Raw genomic sequence first — 12,913 nt, forward strand, 5'->3', positions numbered from 1 at the left:
ATCTAGATGGAATACAGTATGTTTGTATACTGATAAGTATGTTCCAAGATATAATACTGATGATGTAGGAGAAAAGAAGGAAATTGTTGGAGAATTTTAAATGCCCTGGACAGGCAAAAGGGAATGGAATCTAATGCACAGATGGAGGAACTGACTATATGCTAAGAGGAGAAGGCAAAGTACATGGTACGTGCAGATGTGGGTAGGAGGGTAGATGTGGCACCACACCACTGTGAGAAGTTCCTTTTTGATTGCTTCAGCTTCTCAGTGATATGGGAATAAGGAAAATGCCGTGGAAGATGGGGGAGGACGTGCCAAAATTTTGAGAGAAAAGATGTGAAACAGACATCTAGAAAAGTGGAAGAATAAATGACTATGGAAGTACAGTGTGACTGGGCTCAATTATAGTTTGTGGTCATGAATTTAAAGTGAAAATAGCATGTGTGTATCTTTTCCTCCTGCAACATTCAACTGCATAGATGGCACTAAAAGGTGAAGAGGTGGATCCAGGGTTGTGGTTTTCCCCAGTGAAACAAGAGAGGAGCAAAGGAGTCAAAAGTGTATTCCAGGAAGAGATTATAATGATTGAACAGAGAATTTATGCTGGGTAAGGGGAAGAGAAAGGACAACAGGATGATGAAAGACAGAGACCTCTGCTTCCAACCAGGATAGAATAACAGGTGCCAGATTTCTCCTCCTGCTTGAACAACTGGAAAACCAAAGGGGAGTACAGGACAGTGTTTCCTGAGAAAAGATAAACAAATGAGGTGAGCCCTACAAATGCCCAAGCATACTGCCTAGAGTTTCCAGGACTGAGCATAAGCAGAAGGACCCCAAACAGCCTGGTGGTTTCACTAAGTTTAGGAGACAAGAGTTCAGAGTTTGGGGAGGCCAAGGTGATGAAAATGCGTGGCACAGAGTATCAGAAAAAAGGGAATTGCACACACAGGGAGCTCTGGAGATATGTAGAGGACTCCACTCAAGCCTCTGACTATTAAATATTGACCTATACATGTGAGTGAGAAAACTATCAGAGACTGGGGAAATAATCATTTGAAAGGAGTAGACAAAACAATCACCAGAGTCCACACAGGGCTAGTAATAGTTCACATTCTGCCAGCCAGAGTGGAAACACTCCTTAATATGCTAGGCATCTGGCAGTCTTCAGAAAGGTATTGCATCTATGACACCAAAGTAGCCGTACCTTCGGTGCTGTTTGGACCGACTCTAACTTTAAAAGCAAGCTTCAGAAGGATCAAACTGATTCCAAGTAACTTAACTGTGTCACAGCCAAAATATTTAAATATTTAAAGGAAATTTTAAAAATCCAGCCCCTAAAACATAAAACACACGTCTGGCATCCAATCAAAAATTATCAAGCAGGCAAAGAAGCAGGAAAATATAAACTCACCATCAAGAGAAAAACCAAACAAAGGAAACTGACCCAGAAATGACGTGGATGATAGTTTTAGTAGACAATGATGTTAAACTAGCTATTATGAATACACTCCACACATTTAAGAAAATAGCAGAAAGCATGAACATCACAGAAACAAAAGTTGTTTAAAAACAAGTATCAGGGAGGGATAAATTAGGAGTTCGGGATTAACACATACACACTACTATAAATAAAACAGATAACCAACAAAGACCTACTTTATAGTACAGGTAACTATACTCCATATTTTGTAATAACCTATAAGGGAAAAGAATCTGGAAAAGAATATATATAACTGAATCACTGTGCTGTACATCTGAAACTAAAGCAACATTACAAATCAACTATATGTCAATAAATAAATAAATAAAATTAAAAATAAAAAGAATATCAGTGAGCTGTGAGACAACATCAAATGACCTCATCTACATATAACCGGAATCTTGGGATTCAGAGAATATTTGAAGAAATAAAGGCTAAAATGTTTCCTAATTTGATGAAAACTATAAACCCAGAGATTTCAGACATTAAACAATGAGGCAGAATCAATGAGTTGGAGACCATAGTGGAGCTGGATGATCAGAATAAAAGCACTAGAATGAGTTAGAAAAACAGGAGAGGGTAATCAGAGTAGGATGCTTGAAACTGGAATGATAAAAAATTTCTGATTATATTTTTGCTTAATTATTCCACTGCAAGACTTTCTACTATTTCTTTCATTACAAATATATGGCATTTGGCTAATTCGGGGTTACAGAAACCAATAAATTTTGTACATGTGATAAATGTGGTACAAAAGAGCATTTCCTTTTATCTTTAAATAGTCTCCTTTACATTTCCAAGGGTAGTTCAAACATTTGAGATCTGTGATAAAATGAGTTCAGCTATTTATACCCTCTATTATTTAACTTCAGTATAGATCACTCCATCACTTTTATCATTTTACCTTATAACATCTGATTGCCAATTATGTGTCAGGTTCTATTCTAAATATATACCTACAAATATTAATTTATTTAATCTTTACAGCTACCCTATGTGTTAGGAGACATTATTATCATTTTAGAGGTGAAAAAACTGTACACTGTAATTAGGTTAGGTTACTTCCCTAAGGTTACAAGCAGTAAGTGGCAGGGCAAGGGGTCAAATCCAAGCAGTTTAGTTCTGTTACAGACACATTCTTAAATACTCCCTGGACCTTTCCTGGAAGAGGAATGGTAGGACTTCTAACCTATGGGCCAGATGCAGCCCTTGGCTTCACCTCATCAGGCTTATAAACTGAAGGAAAAAAAAAATCTATGATTATAAAAATTTAGTGGCAATTATCTAGAAGCCATAAGGTGGAAGCATCACTACATAAAAGACATATTTCTCTTTAAACATAGTGGGGGAGTGGGAGGACACATTTTTCCACTGAAATGAAAAATTTCACATTCCACTTCCCTTTAAAACTTTTAGGTTTCTTTTGACCCATAAATGAGTCAAAAAAAAAAAGCTTTTAGGATTCTTTTATAGAGGTAAAAAAACAATTTTTTTTTAATTCTGACAATGCTTGTACTTTTAAAAACCCAAACAACTAATTTTAAGGACAAAAAATAATTACTAATGAAAGAGTTTGAACTAATTTTGGGGGTGGGATTCTTAATCATTCATTACTACACTTATTCATTCAACAAACATCTGACTACCCGCTGTACATGAAGAATTATGCTAGTCACTGGGACACATAAATGAAAGGTCCTCAAGTAATTCACTTTCCAGTACAGTACTTCTTAAATTGTGGATAATGGACATGTGCTTGCTCTGCCTGTTGGATAATACAACATGGCTCTCAGATTTCTGACTTGAATGAATGGCTGGTGGAATCACTGACCATAGAAAAAAAATGCCAGGGGAATAATGCATTTGAGTTGGATGGTTTATAAGAGGTGATGCATTTTGGATGTATTGTCCAATAAAAGCAAATGTTGAAGTTGTAACTCTTGGGGTTCATTTCTTTTTCCCTGCGTTCTCCCTTCTTCTTTCTTTATTTTAAATAAGATAAAAGCTTACCTACTACTGAATTGCTTTTTACTTAATGTAAAACCCCGAGGGCTGAGGGGAAAAAAAAAAGTGTAGGAACTTCCCTGGTGGTCCAGTGGTTAAGACTCTTAAGCTCCCCATGGAGGGGGCCTGGGCTTGATCCCTCGTCAGGGAACTAGATCCCACATGCATGCTGCAACTAAGAGTCCGCATGCCACAACTAAAAACATCCCGCATGCCACAACGAAGATCCCACGAGACACAATTAATACCCAGCGAAGCCAAAATAAATAAATAAATATTAAAAAAAAAATCAGTGTAAAGTTTCTCACAATTAGGAGAGGATAAAAACGGTAAAGAAAAATGAAAAGAAAAACAGGTGAACAAAGGTTCAGCTCCCTTTCCCTGCTCTAATCAGTACAAAGAAATCAGGATCTCTTAATATAACATGTTGGTTGCCCAGACCCAAATAAAATACATTCAGCTTTACCTGAAAAATATTCCCTAGTAGAAGTATCAGTTCTAAAACAATTTTGACAGTAAAGTCCCACAATCTCTTATTTATAGCCCTGGTGGTTGTTTCAAAGATAAACAAATGTGCACTAGGAAGAAGGTAAATTACAGAAAAAAAATAATTTTTTGTAATATATTGGAGTGGAGGGAGGTGTTATAGGCCAGTAATGAAAGATGCTATATAGATCTTTCTAGAATATATCATTGATTTAAAAATCTGCACACCTCCCACTGAAATTCAAAACTGCTTTTTCAAGCAATGAATTCATCTACAACAATTCCATGTTACCTGATCCCAAGAAAGAGTAGATGTATAACTGCTTATGTGTAAATATAAAATTTGGTACTATGTTAAAAAATAGGAGTGCTTAAATAAACACATGAGAAACAGAAAACCCTACTGGCTTGCAAAATGTTTTAAAAGTAATAGAGGGCTTCCCTGGTGGCACAGTGGTTGAGGGTCCGCCTGCTGATGCAGGGGACACAGGTTCATGCCCCGGTCCAGGAGGATCCCACATGCCGCGGAGCGGCTGGGCCCGTGAGCCATGGCCGCTGAGCCTGTGCATGCGGAGCCTGTGCTCCGCAACGGGAGAGGCCACAACAGTGAGAGGCCCGTGTACCACAAAAGACAAAAAACAAAAACCACATTTGCAATCCCCATTAAACAAAAGAACCACAAAACTACAGGATATATTTGAATACTGGCAATTCTCAATATGTTCCAGCCACACCACCCTTTTAAAGGTGTTACTCAAATATGCCAAGCTCACCACTGCACCTCAGACCTTTGCCTAGAAAGCAAATCATTTGGGTCTCAGTGTCACTGTCACCTCAGAGAAGCCTTCCCAAGCCAACCTAAGAAGAATGTCATTCCCTTTTCCTTTCTGCAGATCCAGAGCCACGGTCTTGAGCAGGTAGGACAGTTACTTTGATTGGCTATGAGAATGAAATTTTAATTCAGACTAAACAGTACTTTTTAAAATTTTTGGCTGCACCGCTCGGCTTGCAGGATCTTAGTTCCCCAGCCAGGGATCGAACCCGAGCCCCCCCCGCAGTGGAAGTATGGAGTCCTAACCTCTGGACCTCCAGGAAATTCCCTAAACAGTACTTAAAAAAAAAAAACAGAAAACTATGGGATCTGGCTGAAATGTCATCAAATAGCAGGGAAGGAAAATTCAACAGAACATAATTGAAAGCTGTATTTAGGGGAAAAAATTATTTTCTGCTGTAAATAAGTAAGTAAAATAGTGGCACCATCTTCTGAGCACTCTTGATTATACTGTTTTCATCACAGACCTCATTACTATAAAAACTTCCCAATGTGTTAACTTATTTCTTTGGTGTTAGTATTTATGCATTAGCATATAAGCTCCAAACACTAGGGACCTTGTCTGTCTTATTCACTGCTGTCTCACTGACACTTAGAATAGGATTCAGCAGAGTGGATACTAATGTATCTGTGGAATGAACAAGCCCAGTTATACAGATCAAATACCCTTGATGTTACTTACCTCTATGTATTCCATGTATAATGACCAACGTTTTAACCTGAGCTGTAACTTGTTTACTTGTTTACAGAGCCTATAAGGCACCAATTCACTCTATTACTATACCAAGGCAAGAGCCATGACTTTCTGTGATACAACTTAGGTTCACTAGGACCCTAACAAAATACCTAATAAGAAACACCTGTCTGTCTCTCTTTTCCACCTTTCTTCTCTGTCCACCAGATGGATGCCTAGTGTCCTCTTGAAACCCTCTAGCAGTCTGAAATTCCTCTCTTCTAATCCATTGATAAATGACTGATCTCTAAAGTGTACCTTAAACTGTCACTTCCTGTTAGTAGCTTTAATTTACATATATCACCTCCAGATTATGGTAACTGCTCACTCATTTATATTTTCACAGAACATGAAAGATTTTCACATTTATATTTATCACAGTTTTATAGTAAGTGATGATTTAGTCCTCTATTCCCACTCCCACCTCTAGTGATGGCCAATCTACACACCCTCAAATTGGTTTTCTCCCTCGGCTGTGAGGGTCAAATGTAACCAGGTCTCTAGGACAGGCCAGTGGAGTGAAGGAAGGTGGCCCTAAGGATCACATTCCTCTTAGATGTCCATTCAAAAGGGCAATTTCCATCAACCCAATGAAAAGTTGGGTTCTAAATAAGGCTCTCATTTATGTTTAAACAGACATTAAAAAGAATTATCCAGTTGTGTATCTTAACCACATTCACTGACCCTATTCAAATCTTACTATCACATCCATATTCTTTGCCAAGCATGTTCTACCAAATTTTCCCCTAATCATCACCTACAAAAAGTCTACCCATTCTTCAAAATCCAGCTCTAATGTTTTCTCCATAAAACTTTCCTTGATCATCCCACCAGCAGTGATCTCCTATGTCTATGAGGGACCAATACAACACACAGCACTCCTAAAGTTCTTGCCTTTAAACAAATCATTAGTACTTTATCTCCTTTAGTATCTGTAGTAGTATAATTCCCAAAGAGCATGGACATTGTTCTGCATTATCTTTGCATCCCGGTGCCTCGCACATGTGTCTATAAAATTATTTAAATAAAAAATAAATTCTACACACACTTTGAACTACTCCTTTCTATTTCCATTTTCTTTCCTCTCAAAGGGTAAAAAAGTTTCCACTGAAAAAAGTAGTGTCCTCCATATTTCAGTTTTAAGTTTGGATTGCCTTGTGGGTTGGTTTTATACCTCTACTCCCCTCTCTCCCTCTCTCTAGATCTACTTAGAAGGGAATAAAGGCAGAAAATTCCTCCCTTTAACCAATCAACACTCATTTACTGAGCATCTACAATGCATGCACTAGACTTCTCTTTTCAATCAACTATCACTCATTTATGGAGCACCTACCACGAGTAATCACTGCGCTAAATGGTTAAAGCATCAACAGATTATAAAGTCCCTAAACTAATACTGCTTACAATCTAGAAAGGGAGTTAGATATATATGTAAACATATCCTGTAACTAATACAGAAGGCAAAATGTTAAGTGCTACACTACTGAGCCTGCGCGTCTGGAGCTTGTGCTCTGCAACAAGAGAGGCCGCAACAGTGAGAGGCCCGCACACCGCGATGAAGAGTGGCCCCCGCTTGCCACAGCTAGAGAAAGTCCTCGCACGGAAACAAAGACCCAACACAGCCATAAATAAGTAAATTAATTAAATTTTTACAAATGTTAAGTGCTAGAAGAGATTGATGCAGTGCTATGCCTGTGCAGAGTAAGCAACAATTAAAATTCCAAATGAGAACACTAATAAGAAAGGAGGGGGACTTCCCTGGTGGTTCAGCAGTTAAGACTCTGCGCTCCCAATGCAGGGTGCCCAGGTTCAATCTCTGCTCAGGGAACTAGATCCCGCATGCTGACACTAAAGATCTTGCACACGGCAACGGAGATTCTGCATGCCACAACTAAGACCCGGCACAGCCAAATAAATAAATACATATTTTAAAAATTAAAAAAAAAAAAGACAAAGAAAGGAGGTATCTAGGCTGGGTCTTGATGACTAAATAGGATTTTGACAGGGTAATACTGAGGGGGGGATTCCTGACAGGAGAAACAGCAAAGAGGGACTTCCCTGGTGGTCCAGTAATAAAGAATCTGCCTTCCAATGCAGGGGACACAGGTTCGATACCTGGTCAGGGAACTAAGATCCCACATGCCACAGGGCGACTAAGCCCGCACACCACAACTGCTGAGCTCACACAAGAGAGTTTGAGTGTCACAACTACAGAGCCTACGTGCCCTGGAGCCCATGCACCACAACTAGAGAGAGAAAACTGACACACCGCAACTAGAGGAAAGCCCGCGTGCCCATAAATAAATATTTTTAAAAAAAAACAACGAAACAGCAAACATAAAAAGTCTTGAAGACTCTGGTATGCAGTAAATCAAGAAGTAACTAGCCATGTAGAGGGAGGGGTAAGGGTGTGTGTGTGTGTGTGTGTGTGTGTGTGTGAGAGAGAGAGAGAGAGAGAGAGAAAGAGATCCCAAGAAAGAGGAGTGGGGGAGAGGGAGGAGAGAGGTATTAGGGAGAAGACACAGCTAGAAAGATCTCAAAGAACTTGAACTATCAAAGGTATATGAGCGGGACTTCCCTGGTGGCGCAGTGGATAAGAATCCACTCCGAATGCAGGGGGCCCAGATTCGATCCCTGGTCAGGGAACTAGATCCCACATGCATGCCGCAACTAAGGAGCCCACGTGCTGCAACTAAAGAGCCAGCAAGCTGCAATTAAGGAGCCCTGGAGCCGCAACTAAGGAGCGAGCCTGCCTGCTGCAATTTAGACCTGGCGCAACCAAATAAATAAATAGTTTTTTAAAAAATGAACTGGAAAGTGATATGGTCAGCACTGTGTTTTGGTCTAGTCCTCAGATCAGAGTTAAGAGATAAAAATAGTGAAATCATGGGAGTTAAGACTGACCCAGAAAAAAAAAAGTACAAAGACAGAAAAAGGATGAAGATTAAATCCTGAGAAATAATTATACTGGGGAGGAGAGGTGAAAAACACATGAGATTTGAGAGATAGGAAACCAAGCAGAGAATAGCATAAAACCAAAAGGGAAGCATTAAGTAGCAAGCAAGCAACAACATCAGAATAGAGGATGAATGTATCCAGGGAGAATCTCCTTTGGCAATCAGGAGGTTGCTAGTGATCCTGAGACTGACAGTTTTAATATAATTGGGTGGGGGTATGGGGAGAGCCAAGTCATAATAAATTAAGGAAAAAGGTAAAGAATTATAAAAGAAGCAATTGGGGGCTGCTTTTCTAAGAACTATGACAGTGAATGGAAAGAGAAAAGGGCAGAGGTTTGAAGCCAAAGCAGAGTACAGGTTAAGTTTATATGAGGGGGATAGGTGAACTTTCTTATCCTCATAGAAGTGAGAATAAAGGAGACTGAAACAAAATAACAGGAGACATGCTGCTAAGTCCTGGGGGGAAAAAGAAGGCTGAACAAGAACAAGTGGAAGCAGGCAATGTAGCAGGTGCCTTGGAAAAGAGAATATAGGGGAAACTAGAAAAGGTTGTGGTATTATTGACCAAGAAAGTTAAGGGCATTCAAACAGCTGGATAAAGTAATGTGCTAAGAATTAAACAGGGTTAGGTTTAACAAAATAAGATTTCAACAACAGCTATTTGGAATAGGGTAATCACTTGGAAATGAAGAAAATGTGCACTGAAGGCCTAGGTGGTAACGGCAAAAGTAAAGGAACAAGGAGAATTATATGTTAAAACAGCAAACTTAAAGTAGTAATATTGAAAGGTTTGGGGAGATATAAACCCCCAAGCAACTGATAACTGTATATGTAAAATTGTACAACACAAATATTTGTATATCCAAAAGATTTCCAAAACCCAGCAATAGCCCACTTACGTTAGTAAATATAATTATTATTACAATCAAATTCCAATATGAAATAAGTAGGTGGTTTTTATCGCATTGTGTTCTGACTTTCAAGTTTCACAGCAAAGTTCTGAACCTTGTTATCTTTCATAAACTTATTAGCTATCCCTTCGAACTCTTCATCCACAAATTCAATAAACTTAACTCCAACCAGGTTACTGGTACACAGGAAGAGGACATATTTTTTCAGCAGGATACTAAAGGCCTCCCTTCAGGGTTGATGATTTATTACTCATCATTCTTCAGGTACAGCCATTTACCTGATAATCAAATTCAAACTGTATTCTCATCTAGCCCACATCCCTCCATTTTGACCATAAGACATGATAATTCTGTCAAATATGCTCTGATGAAATCTAACCGCGCAATGTCTAAGGCATTTGTCTAATGAACTGACCTATTAATCCTGTCAAAAAAGGAAATGAGACTAAGTTGGCCACTCCCCAGCCAGCTCTATCTCTATTCAAGGTACTACCAGACTTGAATTTATTTATTTATTTATTTATTTAAATTGAAGTACAGTTGATTTACAATGTGTTCATTTCTACTGTACTACACAGTGATTCACTTTTATATATATATACATACACACACACACACATACACACACACACACAGACACATACACACACACATTCTTTTTCATATTCTTTTCCATTATGGTTTATCACAGGATATTGAATAGTTTCCTGTGCTATATAGTAGCACCTTGCTGTTTATCCATTCTCTATATACTAGTTTGCATCTGCTAACCCCAAACTCCCACTCCATTCCTCTCACACACCCTCCTCCAGACTTGAATTTAAATGATCCTATGAATTCTGTTAGGATCTTACTGCATTTCTCCAAGAAGACAAACTTCTCCACTTTTTAATTAACTACTTCTAAATGTATAAACACAAGGCAATTCCCCTCCAGCCTCCCACCCCCGCAATGAGAGAAAAAAGAAAAACAAAAGGTTTTCTGGTCACCTTGAATACATAAACTTTTGGTGATACAGATAAAAGAATCAAATGTCTACTTATAATATCCATTTTATTATGTTAGTCGTACATATTTAAAATCACATACTATATATTTAGAAATTCTTTTTCCCCCTTTTTAACACTTCATTAAATAATTTTGCTGAAAATTTTCCCGTGTATCTTTGGCATCCCTTCATGTTCACTAAAGAGACTGAGTCTTTTACCAGTTTGTCAAAGCATTATCACTTTCCTTTCATTTATAAAAGTTATTTGAGTTACAGAACTGTTTGAATTACGATCTTTTTAACCTAAGTCCTAAGTGCCGATTTCTAGACATTCAGGCAGTTTTTTCATTCTATAGGTAGGTGTGTGCTATAGATGTCGATTCACAATCTCTACAAGGTAACCACTTACTAGTATTGACTGAAGTAGCTTCAGACTTATATCTCCTCCAAACAATCCTTTGTAAGGCTTTGTATGGAGTAGAATAAAGTGACTCACTCTTTTCTGAGAGAGAAATCTGGGAGGAAAAAAGACCTCACTTTATATCCAGGTAATCAACAAGTCAAAAATTCACAAAGAATAAGGAATTCAATTACTTCTTAAACACATTTCAATTAATAACATACACTACTGCTTATGTAAATACACGGATGCATTAACAGGAGTCTTTCTGAATTAACAAGTTAAAGTTTTCTTTCTGAATTAACACATTAGAGCTTTGCTATACTGTTATAAAAGAAGAGTAGAGAGTGGGTTACTCAATTCCCATGAATTTGTTTTCTTAAAGAAGCAGCAGAAATAGTAACTCTAGCAATTTATGTTTATTGGGTGCTAATGAAGTTCCAGTCACTGTTTTATGATTTTACATATATTAACTCAATCTTCACAATGCTCCTATGAAATAGGTGTTATTGATAATGCCACTGTATTGATGAAGAAGCTCAGGCACGGAGAGGTTTAGAAACTTGCCCAAAGTCATACAGCTTCTAAGTGGCAGAAATTCAGTCAAGTTCGAGGTCCCTCCCCCTTTTAAAAGATATATTGCCTCTTAAATTAGTAAAATTAGGTCTACATTTTAGGAGACAGTCCCATGTATTAAACAGTTAACAGTGTAGCTAACAGTGTAGTAGTCTAAAGAAGATATGAGTGAGGTTACAGTAAATTTTAATATATTTTCTGTTCTATTATTTTCTATTATCAATCCACACTGTCTGAAGGCCTAATGATGGGTTTGAGGGAGGAGTAGTTCATCCTTTGTATTTATGTTCCCTGAGCTAATCACTACCCCCATTTCAGTCAATACTTTTAAGGCAAAAGGTTCCTATTACAAAGACAGCATAGTAGAAACTAATGCCATGTCTTCCTTCTTCTCCTCCAAACTTTTTAACTGATGGTAGAGAATCTGCCTCTCTGGGCCTACATCTCCCTTGCTATCCCAAATACATAAAACTAAGTTTAACCATTTTCTTTGATAAGGCAACTATCCTAACCCATAAAACGATGGTAGTGCTTCCACAGTAATCATCTGGTTGTGTGCTGTAATGGGGTTGAGGAACAGTTTCCTAAGGAAAAAAAGGGTAAAATATGAACTTAAGAAAGGGAGGATAGGAGGGAAGGAGTAGCATGCAGATAAGGGAGGGAGTGGGGTAACAGGCACTGCTGTCTGACTTGTAGTTTCATGCAGGCAGAATGAGAACAGAAATTGAGGAGGTGGGGGTACAGTCATTAAAACCTGTTATGGAACATTTTCTTGGATTTTCCTTCTTTGCGCCTTAGGCTCTCGCTTCAGAAGAAACTGAGACGCCAAGAATACTAACTGCCCTATCCTTCAGGACCCGGCACCACCCTTCTTCTGCAGCCCCAGGCCAGAGCTGGTCCCTTGAAAGCACTGCTCCCCTCCAGCCCTCGGCAGGGCCTTTCACACACCGGTCAACCGGCAAGAGGGACAACCAGAGCCTCTCCACCCCAAGGCCGGAGACCCGCGTTCCGGTCCTCGGCGGCAGCCTCCCTGGCTTCCCTTCCGGTAGGCAACCCCTGAACACTCCCACATTTTGCCGCTGAACCTGGGCCGAGCCATTCCCTAAGAGCTGAACCCAGCGCCCCCAGGGTAAAAACCAAGCTGGACTGAGGGTCTTACCTTTAACAGATTAGACGTCGCCATGTTCCTTCAACTTAGACTCTCGCGAGACGGCGCGAGATTTCGTGGCGCTCCTTGCCAGGCCACAACTGCAGGCCGGAGTTTCCACCGGGGCTGACGGGGCCACCGGCCCGCAATGGAGATGTGGGGGGAGCCGGGGCGGCGTGCCAACAGCGGTGACCTCGTCCCAGGCACCTGGAGCTTCCTCACTTTTCCCCCCTACATGGTCACCGGAGCCTCCCCAGACGAAAGGGCTCATGCAAACGCTCAGGAAGATAGCAACGGCGAATAGTGAGAAGGTAACGGGAGCCGACCTGAATTGGAAGAGGAAGCATCGACTTCGCGAGCCCCCCCCCCCCCCCCCCCCCCCTCCACGCCCGCTCGCTT

General features: G+C 39.7%; 1 protein-coding gene across 1 annotated transcript in view; it reads right to left on the reverse strand.

The window, feature by feature from the left end:
• The window catches only part of CUL5 (cullin 5), a 98,925-nt gene extending 86,060 nt beyond the window's left edge, over nucleotides 1-12,865 (reverse strand). The window contains exon 1 of the mRNA XM_024766969.1: nucleotides 12,527-12,865. Coding sequence (XP_024622737.1) covers nucleotides 12,527-12,550 — 24 coding nt within the window. The 5' untranslated portion in view covers nucleotides 12,551-12,865. The remainder of the gene's footprint in view (nucleotides 1-12,526) is intronic.
• Nucleotides 12,866-12,913: the final 48 nt, after the last annotated feature.

This window comes from Neophocaena asiaeorientalis, unplaced genomic scaffold (genome assembly GCF_003031525.2).
Source record: "Neophocaena asiaeorientalis asiaeorientalis breed wild unplaced genomic scaffold, Neophocaena_asiaeorientalis_V1.1 scaffold338, whole genome shotgun sequence".
Classification (NCBI taxonomy): Eukaryota; Metazoa; Chordata; class Mammalia; order Artiodactyla; family Phocoenidae; genus Neophocaena; species Neophocaena asiaeorientalis.